Source organism: Pagrus pagrus (assembly GCF_965226575.1).
Source record: "Pagrus pagrus genome assembly, chromosome: 8".
In the NCBI taxonomy this organism is placed as follows: domain Eukaryota; kingdom Metazoa; phylum Chordata; class Actinopteri; order Spariformes; family Sparidae; genus Pagrus; species Pagrus pagrus.
In genome coordinates, this window is record NC_140192.1 from 27,771,173 (window position 1) to 27,793,579 (window position 22,407).

General features: G+C 41.5%; 1 protein-coding gene across 1 annotated transcript in view; it reads left to right on the forward strand.

Moving 5' to 3' along the window:
• The window catches only part of LOC311261614 (transmembrane protein 132C), a 173,139-nt gene that overhangs the window by 66,560 nt on the left and 84,172 nt on the right, over positions 1-22,407 (forward strand). The window contains exon 3 of the mRNA XM_084360412.1: positions 18,817-18,963. Within this exon, the coding sequence (XP_084216538.1) occupies positions 18,817-18,963 (147 nt within the window). The remainder of the gene's footprint in view (positions 1-18,816; positions 18,964-22,407) is intronic.

Sequence of the window (22,407 nt, forward strand, 5' to 3'; positions counted from 1 at the left end):
TAACCCTGGGCGCTGGGGGAAGGTTAAGAAGCCAACATCATGTTGAATACCAAGTTTTATCCCTGAAGGATCTTGTCCCTCACCCTATCCTCTACACCAGGACAGAGATCTGAACCATGATGGCAGGTCTCTGTCGGCTCTACGACATCCGTCTTGCTGTATTAATACTGCACTGAATAAGTACAAGAGACAGGACAGAAGGTTTTTTGCTTTCAGCTTGTAAACATTTTTAACCTCAGGGAAAGTAAAGTGCTAACAACTATAACTTCAGGCAAAACTGGATGAATGAAATACCATGTTTCTTTATTTGTTTGGCCCTGTTCAGACTTGGTATTAACATCCCTCCTGATCCAATCACAAGTGCAACAAGTGCAGGTGTGAAGGGAATGCTTATACTAAATCTATGAAAGAAAATCAGTCAAATTTGACAAATGACAAACCAATACAGGCTACTTCTTTGTTGACTGTGGAGAAAGTCCCCAGGCTCCCTTAAAAAATAGTGCAATTTTGTGAGGTGTTGAGCTAGGAGAAACTTTATAAACTCTGTGAAATGCTGTCTCTGACAAATTCTTAAGTATTTGGGCCTTCTTGTAAATTTAGCAAATGCTTCACATGAAATACTTTCTCTTGTTAAAAAAAAAATGAGGTCCTTTTGTCCCTGAGATCTTATAGCAGGTGGTCACTCAAGATGCACGCTGAGATGCATAAAAAGCTCAGGACAGACGTTAATACGAGATGTGAAAAGAGCCTCTGATTATGAAGGCAGAACATGTTTTTCATGTGTAATTCTGGCTCCTTTCGTTCCGTGTCTGAAGTTTTTTGCTGCTTGCAACATGGACGCTCTTTGACATTATGAAATAATATATAAAAACCTAAGACAAAAAGAATAACTTGTCACTGTGTCAACCTGAAATAATTATAGCTCTTCAAGAAAAAATCATCATGCCAGTGGACCAATTTACTCTTGCAGAAAACAATTGGACTATCATCTCTGCCAGAATGTAGCAATCGGAGTTAAAGACAGAAAACTTTTTTTTATCACATAAAGTAACTATGGTAACCTAGCTCTGAAAACAATCCGATGACTTAGTGACATGTTTGGATGAGACAAGCTGAGAAACTAGAGGCATATTTTTAAATTGCCTGTTGAGTGAAACCACATCTCACTGAAAAGGAGACGCTAATGTAATGATGCCATGTAATGATGTTAGCAGTTAACGTTTCTGCAAATCACAGTAACATCCCAGGATGACGTGTACCAAACGTGGCCCATCATGTTCACATTACATGTCTATTGTCTACCTGTCGCAGCAGGAGGTTGAGGGGAAGGTGTTAGCATTGTTACAAGCCAACAAGGCGGCCACATGGATGACCAGAGTTCGAGTCAGACCGCTGGATACCTGAAGAAATGTCCAGCTGTTTTAGTGGTGACAAAACCAGATGTTTTTTCCGTGAGCTGTGGAGACATTTCCATCTGCTTTTGTGGCGTTAAACTGGGGGTTTTTTCATGGGAAGTCAGACCATCTCCATCCATGATCAAGGCGACTCAAACAGGTAATTCAAGCCAAGCCATGATGTTTTCAGAACCCTGACCAAGTGGATTTTGTGCCTAAACAGAGCAAAAGCACAGCGTTGTGACAAAAGAGAAATAGAAAATTCAACCTAAACTAACAGTTTTCAACCTGAAGATCCAGTTTGAACTTATCTGGGGTTTAGAGAAACATACTTATGTTATTGTTACATACATACTGTGTGTAAGGGTATTTGTCTATGCACATCCCTTTGAAACAGTTTGGTTCTCCTCAAAATAAATTGAGGTAACCTGATGATATACAATCCTCACCTTTACGTATGCACCCTTTGACCAACACACCACATTAAACCAGAGATGAGACATCACTGTGTGAGCAGCAGAGCCGGGGCCTTCAATATAGTTTTCCATTTACAAACCATTTCCCCTGGGCGTGCAACTATTTACTCTCCCTATTTTCTCAAAACTAGAAATGAAATGAAAAGGAGGGAAAACAGGAAAAATAGAGAAAAACAAGTGTGAGGGTTAATCTCTCTCGCCAACGGGAACATTGCAACATTATCTCTCCGTCACAGCTTAACAGAGGCCTGCGCCGATGAATGGGTTTCCATCTTTGTTTGTACATACATGTGCAAACCATACATGAATGCGCACATGTACATTTGCATTTGTGTGTGTGTGTGTCTAGTGGCGTATTTCCCTGCGCCTGGCTCGTGTGAGTTTTGAGAGCGTTTGCTGTTGTGCTCAAAATGAAAGGCATCGTGTTTACCTACACACACATTCATCTTCAGATTAGCCTGCGGCTGCCTGCCTGCCTGCCCCCATGCAGGAGACATACACTTTTCCAGCAGCCTTTGTTGAGCCCCGCTACCTGCTCCCTCTAAATCAGCTCTTCTCAAATACTCTTTAACATCCTTTAACAGGGGATGATTCACAGGCTAGACAAACTATTTCACAGACCTTCAAACTAACAAACCGCAGACAGTGGTGTTGCATTAATAAAAAGAGACATTCTCAAATTTGTTGGATTAAATTTGAGTCTCGTTTGATTGAAAACCCTTTTATCTGATGAAACAGGAGAGGAAAAGCCGTGCAAATATTTTATAAGCCTTAAAATATCTCACCACCGCGTATTATTGACTGTTTCTTTTTCTCTCTGCTGCTTTTTTTTCCCTCTCCTCCTGCGTGTGTTTTCCGCCTCTCGCTGTGCTCTTGAATGTCGTGAAAATCCAATTAGGTGGACACATTCTGCGAGAACACCACAAAAACGCGCTCCGTGATAGCAATCATATAAATTCTTCAAATGGGATTTTCGATGCTCCCCTTTCACACCGTGCCTACACTAAAGATAGAGTAATTGGCAAACAGATCTCCATACAAAATGGTTTCCCCTTCTCTTTTATGGCCACTCAGCATAACAATGGGTGCTTCTGTAATCTCTGCTGTGTGATTCAGAAATGAAAAGCCAATGTTTCCCGGCATGTGGGGAAATGACTGCTACTGTAGGTAGAGCATGTAACCAGCATTGAGTGGCTCCCCCATAGACTCGTGAGAAAATGGCACATACTCTTTCAGACTCTTATCATACAGATACACTTTTCTGACAGGACGTGGCGCTCCCTTAAACAGTCCTGTTATAACAATTAAAAGTTTAAATGCTAATATTTGCATGGATACAGGTGGGGAATCCTAAATGCTTTCTTATCATTCCTGCTGATATTATTTTGCTTAGAAAAAGGGAACAAATGAATAATTCATAGTAAGAGAAAAGGCTGATAGTGTGAGGATATTATGTTAACATGCTGACAGCCAGCAGACAGTGAAGGTCTGTCCCTGTCTCCTGTTTATATTAGTCTTCATAAAAGTGTCAAAAGCATCGTGTCACTTAATCACTCTGATGTTGTCCAAAGAACATGTTATGATGATTTTATCTGTACCTCTACAAACGCTGCTTATTTTTGGTCCCTCGCTAGCTTTAGTATTGAAGCATCTGTTTTCCTTCATTGTTGACTGGTTGAGATGAGCAGTACAACACATTGATTGAAGTAACTGCAGAGTGCACAGTCACGCTCTGTGCCTGCACCGTCTCAGTCACTCAGCCTCTTCCCTAACCAGCCTTTCTCCTTTTCTGTCTCACTGTTTGTCTCTCTACCTAAACTCCTACTGACATATGGCTTCACCTACAGTATGTTTTCCTCCCCCTTCTTTTCCTTTTGAAAATGAAATAACAAGAAAATAAAAGTATAGATCTGGCGCAGAGCATGAACTACATTTTCACATCAGCAATCGTGCTCACAAAGACGATGTTAAAGTTCCCATGAAACTAGCTTTAACTACCTAACAGCAGCTACAGCTAACAGCAGTAAGAAGTTACTTTAGCAACAAAGCTACTGCTATCTGTCCATCAGGAAACTCCATAAATCACCTCGTTACTGTAACAGACCTCTCTCTATTTCTCTGAGGTCACGTACAGCCACAGGCCTGAGGTGTTCATTTGGAGGCTGCTGGTTAGCAATACTAATCAGTTACTAACAGTTACAAATAAAGCTATCAGTCCAAAATTTTAGCAGAGCAGCCAGAGGGAAAATTGGATTGGATTTTCTTCAAATAATGTGTCCTGGTTTCACCCAAATCAGTGAATAAAGTGATAAATTTATGTTTTGAACAGTAATCCGTGACTCCCTACCCCCAGACACTATTATTTTTAATGAAATGTCATTAAAAATACCTAAAAAGCAACTTGTTGCCATTGATGGGCCCTAATACTGGTGCCTAAGCGATAAAAACACGGATTTTGACTTAACAGGAACTTTAACATGTGGTTACTAATGAGGTATCATCTCGGCTTAGTATGATTGCAATCCATGAATCTCTAATAGACGTGGATACCACTGAGTTGCTAAGCCTTGCTTGCAATTTTGCCTTGTGGCCATGTGCTGCAAAAAATTCCCCTGCAGCGGCATTAGGATTTTCCCTATAGAGCACCATTATAAAACAGATGATTGTAAGACTGTTGACAGGACACCCTGACCTGCACATAAGGTCAGTTATAAATCTTTCTATTGTGAGTGTTTGATCCATGGAGGTTCTGAATTTGTAGAACTTTTCTCAAGCTAAGAAAAGTGAATTCAAAATGTGTGAGGCGATCACAGTATATGGACCAAGCGGTAACTCATGGGCTGGTCCAGCATGAGAAATTACTGCACATATTCAGTGGACCACATTACCAGGAAGTAAAACTAGAAGCTAGAAAATGTATGTGCCAGGCGAGCAATTCTGACTGGACTGAATTGGTGCATCTTTGGGTTCACCGTCTAGTTCAATGTTGTAAACTAACATCAACTAATTAGCTCTTTACAAAAAGTACAGATGTAGCTGGTAGGGATGTTGTTATTACCCTCCGGGAGACTTGATTGTCTGTTCTAAATTTCAGGGCAATTCATCCAGTAGTTCATCTCGTTGGCAATTTACAGTGGCCCCGAGGGTGAAAACAACTGTTTCTCCTCAAATGTTGTTGTGTTTTTTCAGGGCCTCTGCAGAAATCTGTCCAAAAAATAATGTTACAATCTATTTAATACAAATCATAACCCACAAAGTAAATTGTGATATTTGTTCTTAATTTTGAAATGCCCTGTAGGCTATAGCCTGACTTAAAATAGCCTAAAAAATTATCCATTTGCACTGTTAAAACAAAAAAACACATTTAATACCGGGCTATTTAAGGGTTATTATTATTATTCAGGGTTATTTATTAAGAAGAGTTATTTTTCGGCACAAGCTCCTCATCCACCATGCTGCTAGATATAATTCATGTTGCAATTATTAGAGCCATGTGAAGTAATTTGTCCCAACAGCATCATTTAGATTGGTACACGACTCCATTGGTTTGTCATGAGGATATGTTAAGTTCAGAAACAGAACTAATAGGACGTCAAATACCACAATCTCTCAATGCCTTTAAGATCGAACATGTGCACAATGTAAAATCACCAAAACCTCTAATGTTGAGCCTCACTCTGACCTGAGTTCATCTTGGCTACATTGTTCATGCTCGTTCCATGCAGTTCATCTCTGCTCTGTTAAGCTTTCTTTTCTCTCAGCACACCTTGTTCAGAGCTGAGGTTCTTGCTTTTGATTTTCATGCCATTTTTTTGCCAATTTAGAGGAAGCTGTGATACAGTAGTAGTGGTTTAAAAGTTTCCCCTTCAGGCTGAAAGCCAGCCGAATGGCCTACGTCTTCCAGCCAACTTCCCTCCAAATCCCCTTCAAATCCCAGCCGCTGGAGTGGCCCCCCTCTTTCTCATGGGAGTGTCAATGTCTTACTGTAACTCCTCCCATTCATTGAAATACAGGGTATGTCCAGGAGATGGCGCTTCTCTCACAAAAGTCTCATCGCCCACAGTCATTCTGATGTTATCTGAATTTCCACTGACCGCCAGAGGCGGCACTTAAAGCACCTCTGCTTGTCAGTCAAAATTCATAAAACCGCAATTACATACATAATCATCATTTGATTTGAGCCATGAAATTATAACAGGCCTATGCGCTGGCCACTGTTTTATTCGGAAATGAATGCTAGTAATACCTCCTGTCAAATAGCCTATTTGATCACAATGTAATCGTTGTGAATCTCCATTTAAAGAGGAATAATTTCAGGTGATGAAAAGAATTTTGGAAGATGTTTGCAGCTGTGCAGGTATTCAGTGCATGCCTTATGACTTAGGCCAGGGAATTATGTGTGTTAGGATGTGTGATGTGTGGTGTGCTGTACTACAATTTGAAAGTAACTAGTAAGCAAGCTGAATTAGCATTATAATTGCTCAACCTTTTGTTTGCACTGAGTGGGCATTTGTGGGCATTCCCATTGTCACACAAATCAGAGAGCCAAAATGCAGCTGGCTACGAGGGGGAGGTTATTGGAAGGCTGTGGGGCTGAACTTCTGCTGAGCTAGGCTATCTCCTGTTACCATTTCATCAGCAGCCACAGTGTTGGGCAAATTACTCTGGAAAAGTGATTATAACCCTGTAAGACCCCCTGTTGCAAAATTAATAAGTCAAACAATTTCCCAATTTTTGGTCCTGCAACATCACTTTGATTTAGTGATCTAGAGTAAAATGCTGTGAGCTATACAAATGCAAAAAGTGGCAGGGGGAGTTTTACCCCAGGTGACATTTTTTTAAAAAGGTATTAACTTCATTAGAAAATCTCTGGTATAAATAGATCAGGCTCAGTATAGCCTAATTATAGACTCTTAAATTTTAGCTTGAATTGATTTATTTAATGAAAGTATGCTAGATTAATTACTTTGTATGTCATTAGCTATGACCAATGTTATGTAAAAAAGATACACAAAACAATTTGTTTCAACAATTAGTTTTAATCAGGCTTAGGGTTCAGGTTTACTGAATGCAGCATTTAAAATGTTAATTATTGGTTGTGTAATAATATTTGTTAAATGCCTGTAAGAATAGGAAAGAGAGTTGCACGAATGTTTTGTGGTTTTGTTATCCTTGGACCTTTTGTGACTTTGTTACTTCCGGGACCTTTCTGATTCCTGGACCAATCACCTTTGAGGTCAAAGGACAGGGGGTGGAGATGCGTGAGAGTGACGAGCGGAGGAAGACGAGAGATGCAGGTTACTGTAAAGTGAAAACACGAACTTTTTAATTAATATCTACGCCAGTTTGAGTGAAAGTGTTCAACCAGGACTCTTATAAAAACGTTATTGGTGATGGGTTCTGTCCGTTTGAGTGGACTACTCGGCACAAGACGACAGAGAGGAGTTTAAGTTAGCTTCTGACCTAGCGGCTAGCAGTGCTTTTGCATGGACTTTGCTAACAAGCTAGCGACAAGCGAACCTGTTGAGTAAAGTCTGTGGAGCTGTGAGACCGACGGCAAACACAAAGACCCCGATGGAGCAGGACAGCGCTACGAACCAGAGCAAGGGTAAGATATAAAGAATATGCTTTCATATAAGGAAACAGATATGTTAATAGATACCGATCTTAACCGTTCATTTGGTTTTCACAGACTAACCTTGTCTCATAACGAGGCCGTGACCTCCTGTTTGCTCGGAGCTATGTCCGCAAGTCACAGAGCTGCTGTAACACAGAAGCTGTAACTTTAACATTTAAAGATTTATAGTTAAACACGATGGTCTGAACTTTCAGACGTCTCTGCGCTGTTTGTTACTTTAGGTCTCAAACCTGAGGTTAGTGAAATTGTTTAATAATGAGAAATGACATCACCAGACATGCACTTTAGATTAATTAAATGTATACACTTTTAAATAACATATACTGAAAAGACATCATTAAGTTTTTGTAAAACAACAAGCATTGTTGTTGTTGCTATAGCAACAATAACACAAGCATTCTACAATAAGAATGCTTGGTGTTGAAGAACATGAAGAAGATCAAATGAAGATCAAAGGCAAATGTATCAAAGACACATGAAATGTTATAAGTAGAAGAAATGACTTTATATTTGCCATTTGTGCTCAGACTACAGTTTAGTTCAGACACATATCTCTTGGTCGCAATGGATCGTACACAGAATAACAAAAAACAAGGTAGGAGAAGGATAACAAGAAAGAAGGAAGAGGTTAACAAAGTATTAATAAACCCTAAGAGAGATCGTTCTCAGGCCAGGAGAAGACATACAAGCCTGAGCATAGAAAACAAAGCGGCCCAGCAGAGGACGGAGCCGGAAGACATGGAAAACAACTCTGAGAAGACTCGACCTCCAGCAGTTTCGTTTTCCCATTATGGATACTTGCTCCTCTGCGATGAACCTGAAGAGCAGACTGAAGTGCAGACTTCTCCCAGCATGTCCTCTCAAGACACATCGCAGGAGATGAATGAGTTGAAGAATCTGAAGTTAAAGGAGATCGAGGATCTGAAACCACAGCTCCAAGCGGTCTCTGAGACGCTGCACAACACTCAGACTGACCATGAGCGCCAGATTTCCAACATTCAGATCAAATTGGAGGAAGTGAAGGCCGAGAATGCAGGCCTTAAAAAGGAAGTGGAGGACATGAAATTAGAAGTCCATGCTGAAAAACAGCTGCGTGCACTGGCTGAACACAACACTGGGACAGCTACTCAAAGCCTGAAGGTGCAGCTCCTTGACATAGAAAAAGCAGCGCTTGAGGCTCGCACAAAAGCCGATCAACTGGAGGCCGATCTTGTATTTGAGAGGGCTCAAGTTCAGGTGCTGGCCAAGAAAGAGGAAATGGCTGGGAAGATTGTAGAAAGATCCCAGGCTTCCCATCAAGCCCAGCTTGAGGAGCACAGAGAGGAGACCAGGAAGATCACATCTGCCCTTAAAAAGGCAGAGGATCTGCTGGAGACTAAGCACCTCTGCTGGCATCAGGAGAAAACATCCCTGCTGGAGGAGACAGAGAAATCCAGAGCTCTCTATGAGTATCAGCTGGAAGAGCAGAAACACGAGAACAGCACCCTCGTTGCTGCTCTGAGGAATGTTGAGCAGAAGCTGGAGAGTCATCAGGTGGAGTGGCAGGAGGAAAGGACATCCCTCATTCAGGCCACAGAAAGCGTCAAGAAGACTGTGCAGGATATGCAACAGGAAGCAAAGGAGGCTTTGGAAAGATCCCAGGCTACCCATCAAGCCCAGCTTGAGGAGCACAGAGAGAAGACCAGGAAGATCACATCTGCCCTTAAAAAGGCAGATGATCTGCTGGAGACTAAGCACCTCTGCTGGCAGCAAGAGAAAACATCCCTGCTGGAGAAGATGGAGAAATCCAGAGCTTTCTATGAGGATCAGCTGGAAGAGCAGAAACACGAGAAAAGCACCCTCGTTGCTGGTCTGAGGAATGTTGAGCAGAAGCTGGAGAGTCATCAGGTGGAGTGGCAGGAGGAAAGGACATCCCTCATTCAGGCCACAGAAAGCTTCAAGAAGACTGTGCAGGATATGCAACAGGAAGCAAAGGAGGCTTTGGAAAGATCCATCAGACATCAGGTGGAGTTGCAGACATCCCTCGTGCAGTCCACAGACATTATTGAGAAGATGCTGCAGGAAAAGGAGCAGGAGCGGGAGGAGAAAGAAAGCTCCATGAAGTCCCAGGTGGAAGAGCTTGTGAGCAAGAAGAAAAAGAAGAAGAAATGGTATAGGAGGTTCTTCCAGTTCATATGTCCATGCTTATTTACCGAGAACGACGACTAAAAACTCTCCCTGAACTACTGGTTTTCTCCGGGTGCTCCGGTTAGCCAACTTTAATTGAAGAAATAATTCTTCAATTAAAAAAAAAAGTTACATTAGTTCAGGCGCGTAAAACTGACCAATCACAAATGTACAAGAACAAATGCGTGTACACACCCAGCCGTCCAAGGAGAGGGGATCTCTCTCTGAATTGCCTTTCCCGAGGTTTCTTCCTGTGTCCTTTCAAGGTTGTTCTGAGGTTCATGGGGAGTTTTTCCTCGTCTTCTTAGAGAGCTTGGGCTGGGTACCTGTTCCTGATCTGGATCTGCAAGGCCCACTGTCACACTGGTTTTCTCCGGGTGCTCCGGTTAGCCAACTTTAATTGAAGAAATAATTCTTCAATTAAAAAAAAAAGTTACATTAGGTCAGGCGTGTAAAACTGACCAATCACAAATATACAAGAACAAATGCGTGTACACACCCAGCCGTCCGAGGAGAGGGGATCTCTCTCTGAATTGCCTTTCCCGAGGTTTGTTCCTGTGTCCTTTCAAGGTTGTTCTGAGGTTCATGGGGAGTTTTTCCTCGTCTTCTTAGAGAGCTCGGGCTGGGTACCTGTTCCTGATCTGGATCTGCAAGGCCCACTGTCACACTGGTTTTCTCCGGGTGCTCCGGTTAACCAACTTCAATTGAATAAATAATTCTTCAATTAAAAAATAAATAAAGAAATGTTGAATTAGTTCAGGTGTATAAAACTGACCCTGCTCCTCACAAATATATAAGAACAAATGCGCGTACACACCCAGCAGTCCGAGGAGAGCATGAAAATCAGATCAAATAAAAAATTTGCCTTAAAAAGTAATTTTTCAAAAATAATGTCACGTTTGTCATTCAGCTGTTCTTGAGAATTTAAAGTTTGTTGTAAAGCTTTAACCACACACAGGTCATTTCATTGCAGAACTCGTGCTTTTACTTCGGTCTGTCACAGCGAGGTAGAAAAGTCAGCGGTCATCCATCCTTCTGGCATAATGGGCCAAATTTCATGGCAGTTCTTCCAGTAGCTGTTGAGGCATTTCAGTCTGGAGGACCAGCACTGTCATCCCCAGATGCCTCGGCTTAAAAGGCACCGTGGAACCAGGAAAGTCATGTACATTAATAAGGTGACAGGCACAGACTCCTGCTTAATGCTCTGATAGCTAAGAGGGAGTGTTGGTGAGGTAAACCCATCAATTATACCACAATGTAGTAAGACATGGCCCCCTGCATACACTCTCACACACAAATATGCACACAAACGCATCAGCAAAACGCATCAAAAATCTCTTTTTTGAATTTTTTGAGACTTTGCAAAAGTTTTCATATCTTATTGTACAAAAATAATATAAGTCTGTTTTGATATGTCATGTCAGAATTGGGAGTGTAGGCGTTTGGCCTGATTTATTTTTTGCTTGCCGCTGTGTATGTGTGTGTGCTCGTTCCAGCGTCTGCTCTTGCGGCAGTTATGGTCTATGAAGCAGCAGGCACGTAGATGAGCACAGTGCTTTACACTGTTCCATTAGCCGTCAACCACAAACCATCACAAAGCACTGTCCTCCCGCTGTCTCTCTGCTTTTCCCCCACACTGCAGATCCTCTCTTTTCCCTGTTTCCCACTGAGCTGTTGCATTCCCTACACACTGTTTATGTAGGCGGGATGGCACAATAAAACAGGAAACTTCCTTGGGGAGCTGCTGATTGTGGATGCAGATGGTCCTCAGAGGAGTCAGAGGAAAGAAATGGTCAGAAAAGATCATCGAACTCTGTGATGCATGTGAGCCAGGGGTAGCCCAGCAGAGACAGATGGAAGCCAGCCACAGAGGTAACTGGAGTGCAGCCCGGGTTGCGGGACACAGACCACTGGCTGGGGACTCCCATTATCGTCCAGCCTCGACCTTATTGGATTTCCCCCGGAAATGTTTATTTCTCTCAGTGCCCCGCTGAGAAGTAGCTCTCCTACTTATCTCATCACTATTTATTAAGGGAGCCCCTGAGGAGTCCAAGCATACAAGCAGGTCTGAGTGAGGATGGGCAGTAGAGAGAGTACAGAGATGGAGCTGAGAGAGAGAAAATGTATGAGAGAATAAACTACTTGCTGCATGATTTTTCTTCACTGTTCCGAAAGAAAGGGTGGTAATGACATGAAATGGGCTAAGAATCTGAAATGACCCCTCTGTGCTCTCTGATTACCTCTGTACAACCAGTGGTCCATTAATCGGAAGGGGTGGTTTGATCTCCGGCTGCATGTTGTCAAGTGTTGGGCTGTGAATAGAATAGACCATATTCACACGGCCATTTTCCTCTGAGGTCACAATCAGGGTGGGAAGCTTGAATGCTCAGGTAGTGTTGGAAGTTGTATGGAATCTGAAAAATCTTTATTATTTAGACAGACCATTGAGAAAATAAGTAGGGAAATCATTACTGTCTATTGTGTTACACAATAGGATAGAAAAAAGGCATAAATTAAGTCTAAAATATCAACATTTATTCGCATCACATTTATTTAAACGGACACACTGGATGTAATCAAGCAGTGACATTAGCTGGAAAGAAGTTGAATGCTAACGTTAGCTAACGGGTACTAGGTATGTTGTTGTACCTTGAGATATGTGTGTTTCACTTCCAGTGTTAGTAAATGTGTCCAAAATCTGCCTTGGTATTTTAGAATGAATATATGCCTTTCCTCGTGTAACATTATCAAACAGAAATGTTAGCGAGGAAGCGGTTGAATGCTATCGTTAGCAAATGGGTTATCAAATAAGTTGTTTTACGTGATGTGATCTCCCTCCAGATTTTATTATCCATTATATTTTCAGTTGCTGATCAAGCAGAAAGTAGTGGAATGATGATAATTTGTCAGATTCTCTATGTTTTTAGGACTTATAACCTTGACAGTAGCAGTATAATATTTGAGCTCCCCACTCTGAGCTTGATGTCAGAGAAAAATGGCCACCATGTGAATATGAGATATTGTCATGGGGTGTTTTGTTAGAAAGAGCTGTATTGCTCCTGATGAACAGATCGGCAACCTTCAGTCCGCCATCAGTGTATGAATATGGCAAGTGCTGTAAAGTGCTTTGAGTCAAGCGCCGACAAAAAGCTCTATTTAAATGCAGTCCATTTGCCATTTGTTCAGCTCAGTCTGGCTCAGATGTACGATGGTGCTGATGAAGACTCGTCAGGTTCTTTTATGATTGCTGACAGTTTTGAGAAGTTGTGTTGTGTGTAACTTCTAAACTGTCAGCTGTTTCCTTTTTACACTGCATCTCTTCTTCTCTCTGCGGGCCGTTGTCTCTTTACTTCCCCTCTAGTTGTGTAATACTTGGTATTCAGAACAGTCAGTCTCGATTGTAGCACCACCGATTCACAGGAGACCTATTCAGAGACTGAGGAAAGCCCAGGTGCATTCTTATAAAGTGTTCCCTCCTTCTTCATTTTCGGGGGGGAGTGTCAGCTTGTCAAACTTTGAGGAGAGTTTTAGTCATTTGTTTGTGGTTTGTCCTCGGCTTTACTCTGTATTTGTGTCCTGCAATGCCACACAACAGTAATACAGTTTAATTGTATTAGATGTGTAAGAAAGAATTCAGTCATTATCCTCACCTCCATGCTGATATAAAGGTCAGGTGAAGTTTTGTAGTCCACAGCTCATTTCCTCCAGTACAGCCAATAGGTTTTGTGTAAAACAAAATTTAGTTCCAACATTTATGTGCCCTGCGGGATGAATAGTAACGACTGCGCTGATCCACTGCCTTTTTAGTTAAAGCCATCATCAATAATTGGGCTTGTGATGCAATACCTGCAAAACTAACGAAATTCCCGTCAGCCTCAGTGAAACTTGCAAATATGTTAACATGGCCAACATTACACCTGCAAAACATCAACACGTGAGCATTTTCATTGTGGGCATGTTGCATTATATGTGTGCCACATTAGCATTTAGCTCAAAGCACCACTGTGCTGAGTACTGTCTCACAGAGTAGACTGGACTTTTAGCCTTGGTGAATCGTGCTTTAGTTTAGTAAATGTACCCTAGCATTATATTTGAAGAATATGAAGATAAGTTGGCTTTATTTCTGGTTATATTTTCCCTGGCTGAGGTTACAACATGAATGTAGTCACTCGTGGTGGATGGCTTCTATTTAACCTGCAGGAGACTCCTACACTGCCTGGTTACAAGGCCAAATTGACCATTAAGTCAATAAAAGACACTTCGACCATACTCCAACACATGCTGTGTGAGCCTGGTTATGGTCTGTGGAGTAATGACTGGTTTCCTCCTGAGACTCGACTGTTTAAAACGTTCTGTAGCCTCACTGGAAACCACTGATAGACATCCTGATCAGTGAAGTGTAAAGAAACCAGATATAAGATCTCTGCCTCCGTTGGGACCCGAGGAGGACTGTGCATGAGCTCTTTGTGTTACAGTTGTGTGCCCACGGCCTCTAAGTCCCTTCTCAGCACTTTCACTACAGCTAGATTAGTGGATCTTCCATTTAGTGAAAAAATAAATATCCGCTTTTGGATTGACACCGTGAGCTTTTATTTTGTGATGTTCTGTGCTTTTCTAGACGCTGTAGGTTAAGATGACAAGTCATTATTTAATCTTTGGTGTAACCACTTCTGCACCTGTCTCATATATAGCAGACAAGTTAAGGTGATTTCCAGCTTATCCAGTATCTTTAAGTCTAGTAAGCAGGTTCTTTTTGCTTGCAGTCAAGAAGGATGGATAGAAATACACTGTATTACCTTCTAGCCAACTACACTGTAAATGCTGAGGTTGTAAATAGGGATTATTCTGTTGCTGCATTTTATTTTATTTTCATATTTTACATTATATTATTTTAATTTTGTGGATCCGGCACACTGCTCTTGCTCATCATCACCATGTATTCATTTTAGTTGTGTTTCAGTCCCTCTGCACCTTCTTCAAGTGTGTTTAGTGTCCAGAGGGACCTGAAGTAGCTGGGGACTTGTTTTAAAATGTAAAAAAAAAAAAAAAACTACCAAAAAACATAAAATGGCTCCATACTGCTCATCCAGTTTAATCCCAGTCTCCAGGAGCTCTGAGAGCTTAAACGCTTGATTCAGTCCAGTCAGAAGGCTGAGTGCACTACTTCATATGTTTAAATGGTCTTTCATACTTTAGAATGTAGAAGGTCCTCTTTATAATTAGATGTTCATTTGTATAAAGGGTTGCAAAGAGTAACAATTTACAGGGTGATAAAAAATAACAAAGATACCTGTTAGCAACAGTTAAATTAGAACATACCGCAGTATGTATGTAGTAATTGTTTAGTGGCCGTGAACACCACAGGTACTTGTTTCAGTGTCAAGTGAACAATAACGCTTACAAGCTGTAATTAACTGGAGTGTTGCTTTGGCAAAGGTCTTCTGAAAACTTTGAAAAAGAAAGAGAATGTTGGTCCAGGGTTAGCGCAGTTGACATTGGATCATAGAATTACAGCTGAGCTGACTATGAAATGACAAACCCCAGTTTAACCCCAACCGCTCCAGAGGGAACTAAAATAACGGGTTCCCAAAAAAGCCCAATTGTACCGTTGTGGTTCAGTAATGATCCAGGGTCACCTACACTTTTCTGGTCAGGAAAAATAATTAAAATTCGAAGGTTATTTGGGCGAAAAATGGTGTGTTCTCCCTGTCTATCAACATTGTGGGGACATCAACTAAACAAAAGTTTTATTTTTTCGCCCCCTCCCTAACTAACAGGCGTGGGGCGAAAATGACTATGGGGCGGGCAGTAGCTCATTCTTCCTGAGCAGTCATAATGGAAGAAATGGACATACAATAATGGAATGCCTCACAATGACCCAACACAAACATGAGCATGTCAGATTTGTTTCGCCTTCTTCTGCCTAGTTTTGACAACTTCTCATTGTCTTCCATTTAGTTCAGTACAGCAAGGGAGGACTCATGCACAGACTCATACAAAGAACCACAGAGGAGATTCAGACGACAGTCTGGATTTTGAGTGTTTCTACTTCACACATTACATGGCTAAAAAAGAATGTGCAAAAGCAGAAACATTTCAGTCCATGCTGGATTTGCACAGTCAGAGGTCCTCCCAGGCTGCACTGTAACTTTTTAGGCAGCTGCACCAGAGAAGAAGACAAACTGAGGACATTTTTTTCAAAGGACAGTGTGAGCAACATTGCTACCGCTGCTGTTCAAAGAAAAACCAACCATATGAATCCAAATTTGCCCTAGAAAAATCTAGTAGAAAGAATGGCAGTTTTGAACCTGGTCAAGTCCTGATGGTAAGAGGAAACACATGAATGGGGGAACAGACTTTGACACAACACTGGAGCACTTTATTTGCTCTCCAAACTTGTTTTACTTCGGTTTCTATCAATCTCTCTCCTCAACTTCTTTTCCTCCTTCATCAGCGGGGTTCTCCTTCTTTGTGGTGAGGGTTTCCATGGTTACTACACTTCCATTAACTTTCACTTCCATCATTAACTGAGGATAGCAACCTGGGGATGATCTCCTTCCACGCTTGTTTTCGGCCTCAATTCAACCTTCATTTATCTGTGAAAAAGGTTTATAGGGAACTAATCTGTAAAAGGATAGTGCCCTTCTTTACAGTCAATGCAAAAAGTTGTTTATTGCCAGTTTAAGGCACAGCTCAACCCTTGTGTGCACCTAGTTGTCAGGATAAAACATTCACAGTTAATGTTTCTTCAAACCACTGATACATTCACATTTGTTCGTGTCATAGAGTACATACCATATCGACATTTCAGCAGAACATGTCATATCATGTTCACATTACATGCTTATGACCTGACTTTCATATTTGGAGGTGGAGGAGATGGTGTTGGGCGTTTCACCATTTGTAAGGGTCACACCACGTTTGTGGCAACGAATTACTGATGTCTTTGATGGGAAGTCACAACATCTCCAGCTGTGTTATTGGCGATTGGGTGGTCTTAAAGGGGCAATATTTAATATTTTTTGGAAAGGAAATAGAGAGGTGGCAGGGTCCGCCAAAGATAAACAAATTAAAACAGTATGAAATTGCGTTGTCCTTCAAGCTCAGTTTGTTTATTCAGACATTAAAACAAAGAGCGTTTGTTTATTTAGTTACATATCCAGTCAATGAAGATTAAAACGTCTTCCCCTAAACTACAAAGTAGACCTTTAACAAGACTTAGGAACAATTTCCAGATGTTTTTCTGGCGACAAAAAAATGATATTTTTGACAGTATATATTGCGACATCTCCAACCGTGTTTGTGGCGACCAAAACAGGTACTTTATGCCAAAACGTGATGTTTTCCAAGCATAACCAAGTGGTTTTTGTGCCTTAACATAACCAGATCATGAGCACAGTGTTTCTTCTCTAAATTAAACAAAAAGTTTTAACATAAAAAAGTGAAGTTTTACAGTATGTACCAGTGGTTTTGCAGAATTGCTCAGAATTGATATATTCTGAGAATTAGGTTGGCATGAGACAGTGTAAGAAAGATATTTTCATTTCAATAAACCCACAGTGTAACCTTTTAACCGTCACCCTCTGGTCAGGAACATCAAAGCAAATGTATCACACCTGTGGGTGCAACATAACCACCTGCACACATACAGTATGTATGCTGCTCACCCACACATCCATCCTTTTCAAAAGATGAATGGTTCAAGGTTTGCTTTCATTCATAAGCCCAATATTGCCATTGCCAGGTGGAACAGTAATCTTTAAGTCGTGAAAGATGGCAAGCTGTGATTGGTCGAGGTCCTATTTGAAGTCATGTCATTCAGCCAAGTCATGGCTGCCTCGAATGGCACACATCTCATCTGAAAAGACCAAAATGTTGTGTGGTCTGATGTAGGCATCAGACTAAACATGTGATGTTGTGGCAAAATCTTTAAATGTGTTTGTTGGCCTTCACTCATACACACACAACAGAGAGGGAAGCAGCTGGCAAAAAGACATCAAATCATCACGGAAATACTGCAACACAAAACACGGCTCCACACACACAAACACACACATATGGAGTAGGTGTTGTGTTTATCTTTATTCCTATAGTGAGAGAAAGCATACCATCTGTCATATTACCCATTTTCACTTCTCATATAACCCTCCTTCACAACATGATAAGACATCACATCAAAGAAAGAGGCTTTACTGGAGAGGGCAGATATATTCATTGGCATACAGAAAGGCAATCACATAGCGCATGTTAAAGCGTGGCAACAAATTCAAGATGAAAGCAAAGTCCTATCTTTGGTCTCATCTGCCAAGCAGGTATGGATTGGATGGGGAAAGTGCTTTGGTCTTCTTCTATAATTTAGTCTTCTCCTCAGTCCGGGAACTTTGCTGTCACCTTCAGACAACATCACACATGTTCCTCATTACGTTACAGAAGATTAGCTCAAATCTATTTTATGTCAAAATGTTCTGCTCAGGTCACCCTCTGTACAGTTGATACACGTTATAATACGGGGGACTTTAAAGGGAGATTTTCATTTCTTTTTTTTTTTCATATGGGCATTTTCCTCCTTTGTAGTGCACAGAGCCAAGGACATTGACGCTGTAATTTTGCAGCAGTCGAAGAAACCTTTTCATAATGTCCTTTTCAGAACACAAGAGAGTGAATCTATTACTGAGGAGGGAGAGGAGTGGGATAATGGGCTGATAGCATCCTACTTATACAGTATACCCATTTTATGGTGTACAGCACAGTCACCATGGATGACTGATCCTAAAGAATCAAGGAGTTATTTTTTTATGATGAATTGTTGCTGATACCTTATTTTATGTAGTCAGAACTAATGAGATTTTAGCAAAAAATGGCAGTTTAGGATGTACAAACTGAAGTCGCAGGTGCAGTCTGTGCTTTGATTATTTGATTGACCGGTGGAACACATGCATGTTTAAAACAGCCAATTGTCCTCTTGGGAAACAAAAGACAACAGCTGGGACATCTTTTGAAGACAAGATAGTGCAGTGCACCATCTGGATAATGTACTGCGAAACTGAATGACAAAAATAAAAAAATAAAATAAATCACTGTCTGTGTGGACGCAGCTGTAAACATCCATAAACATGTCATTTGTCTTTTCTATTCTCCACAGAGTGAAGTTGAAAGAAGGAGTGACGTTTCTCGGGGCTCGTCCCAGCAACCCCACCCAGTGGATAGTCAGCCAGGATGTGAGGAGTGAAGGCCACCGGGTGGTGACGCTCCACTGCCGCAGGAAGGAGTCCGGCTACGATCAGCAAAGGTCAGAGGATAGTTCACTTCATTCTGAAATAAAACACAGATTGACCTTTTGGTTACCTTCCTACGATTTTAAAGTATCTCCAGCAGATGATTACCACAACAGTGTTCACTGTTGTATACAGATTGTGAAACACACCTACACCTATTGATATATTAAACTTTACAGTATGCAGCTCTGTTCTGTCAGCTGCTGAGGGAAAACAAGTAGGAAACAAAATAATGAGCTGAAAGATGCTAAAGTTGTTGAAAGGAACTGCAGGACTTGGTGTGAATTCTCTGTGGATTAGATATCGATCTAAATGTTACCAGTGTCCTTAATACAACCATGTGGCATCATTACCTCAATGTAATATTTCCCAGTATTTTTTTAAGGCAAATTAAGTAAGAAGGGAAAAGAAACCCAATGACAGCTATTGTTTGCAGTTTATTTTTTATTTTAAGAACAAAGAAGTACTGTTCTCACTCTCAGCTATACAAATAGCAGCCTGGTCAGTGGCCCTACGCTTCTAAGTTTGATGCTGTGGGTACCCCTCTGGCATCACATCTGAGGCACCCCTCTAATGCAATACTGGTTGGTGGTTGAGGTGGTTGAGGTGGTTGGACGTGACGTACACTTGACTCTCCTTCTGAAGAACGTAGTTCGCGTCCTGTTTGGGAGCAAGAGTCTAGAGTAATTTCTCTCTGGCTATGCATGTTGTCTTATAAAGTTTATATCAGCAGCATTTGGCCTTAATAATGGAAAATAAAGAAAATAAATACAATACAGTAGACAGAAATCATGTTGCATTGGCTGCAGTGTTTTGTGTGACCGTGGGACAAAAGGGGTCTGTCAGCTGTCTTTATTTGAAATCTACACATCGGATTTCTTGCCTAAACATTCTCCGAAGTAGAGTTTGCTTGAACCATCTGCCTCACAGTCTGTCATTGGACAATCTGTAGATGAGTATGAGCATTAAGCATTCTGACGTCCCATACTCTTGCTAATGCAGTTTATATCCGGGCAGTTCTTGAACTCACAAAATCAACATACTGTGCAGCTGAAACACACTACATGCTACATTTTTTACATCATACTGAGTGCACGTTCTGACACAACAGTCATTTTCTCTGTTGTTAATACAAAAAATATTAATTATTGCAAGCTTTAATTTCTGTATCTAAAGTATTTCAATTTCTTTACTAATTTGTTCTTGTTTATGGTCTACTAGGGGCCATTATATTCACATTTAGAAGCACAGCAGAAGTAGTTCTTTAGTTGTTGAGAGCCTTCGGCTTTTTTAAAATAACCTGGACGTCAATCCGATTTTAAACTTTGTTCTTTCAAGTATTACTTGAAAACATTTTAGAGCTGCTCCAAATTGTCACTTTCTCACAAGTGAATCAGAATCAGAATCAGAATCAGAAAGGACTTTATTGCCAGGTACGATTTCACACATACGAGGAATTTGTTGTGGTGATGCTGGTGCATGCAGTCAAATGACTGTTAAACATTAAAATATGACAATATAAACTATTAAAAAGTAGAAAATATAACAATATAAATTATTACGAAGTAGAAAATATAACAATATAGTATATACACAGACGGGTGACAAGAGCAGTCCAGCTGACAGTTAGCGATTGCTAAAAACAATGTGCAATGGAATGTGCAGAATAAGAAGAAGTCCAGACTGAGCGTTAATGTGACGCATAGAGTTATGGTACTGTCAGTGTGACAGTAGAGTCAGAGGCGGAGGTGGAGTGTGAAGAGTGTCAGGGGGGGGTTCCGAGCCTTGTTGATAAGACTGACAGCAGACGGGAAAAAACTGTTTTTATGGCGTGAGGTTTTGGTCCTGATGGACCGCAGCCTCCTGCCAGAGGGGAGTGTCTCAAAGAGTTTGTGACCGGGGTGGGAGGGATCAGCAACAATCTTCCCTGCACGCCTCAGGGTCCTGGAGATGTACAGGTCCTGGAGAGACGGGAGGTTGCAGCCAATCACCTTCTCTGCAGACCGAATGACACGCTGCAGCCTGCCCTTGTCCTTGGCGGTGGCAGCAGCGTACCAGATGGTGATGGAGGAGGTGAGGATGGACTCAATGATGGCTGTGTAGAAGTGCACCATCATTGTCTTTGGCAGGCTGAATTTCTGCAGCTGCCGCAGGAAGTACATCCTCTGCTGTGCTTTCTTGATGAGGGAGCTGATGTTCGGCTCCCACTTGAGGTCCTGGGAGATGATAGTTCCCAGGAAGCGGAAAGACTCCACGGTGTCCACAGTGGAGCCACAGAGGGTGATGGGGGCAGGTGAGGCTGGGTTCTTCCTGTAGTCCACAACCATCTCCACTGTCTTTAGAGCATTGAGCTCTAGGCTGTTCTGTTTGCACCAGGTCACCAGGTGGTCAACCTCCCACCTGTAGGCGGACTCGTCACCATCAGAGATGAGTCCGATGAGGGTGGTGTCGTCCGCAAACTTCAGGAGATTCTGATAATCAGACATTGATGTGCGCTAGCTCGATCACTGAGATGGAGTCATGGTTCAATCTCCTATAAAAGTCTGTTACATTTCCATCATTTTACAAAGTTCTGTCACTCATTTGTCGCACATTTTGCAAGAGACATACTGGAACGTACAGTGTGAGTGGTTATCAAACCAAACTGATGTTCCCCTCTGCTGAAATGACACAGTTGACCCCCCCTCCTCTTTTTATTTGCATACTTATTTTCTCCGCCAACGCCTCAAAGTTGTTTTGGTCATTTCCTATCTGTATTCACGTCCTTAAACTAATCTGGCAGATAGGGAAGTGATTGCCAGCACTGGGGAAAAGGTTGCTGTGTTAATTAAGTGCTGATTGAAGGCTTTTGTGTGTTTTAATGGTTTTTCCTCCTCGGATCAGGAAGTAGTTTTAATAGATCTAACTTTCTAGTGACAGGTGTAATTTTATGGATTAGAGGCAGATTTAGGGTTGGGGAAAGCTCCACTTATGTGCTCTTTGGCTTTCGTTCTACTTAGCGAATTCTAAACCACTCCCTTAAGAAACAGGACACTTGACATAGCAACTGCAACTTTATAATCAAAGTTGTGCAGGGGTTATTTAAGTGTAGAGCGGTCTGTGAAACATACATAATTTAAATCTGTTGGTCCAGTGATTTGTTTGGACATGCTGCTATTAGTGGATCCCTAGGAGGAATAATTCATGCTCCAGCACGTAAAACAAAGATAACTGTGCCTGCCTTTGAACGGCCATGGCTGTAAAATCAGAAGCAGCTAATAAAGATTTTTTTTAATAGACTCCTCATACAGTCATTTGCTGTGTGATGCTGCAGAGCTGCATTCAGACCCGCGGCTCGGCCGTGGTCTCAGTGGCATGTTTTTCAATTGGTTTTCAAATTTTCACTCCTCTGGACAAAACAGTTCAACTTTATTTGACTTTATTAGCAGCTTCAAACATGAGCTGCCCGAGGAACTCAG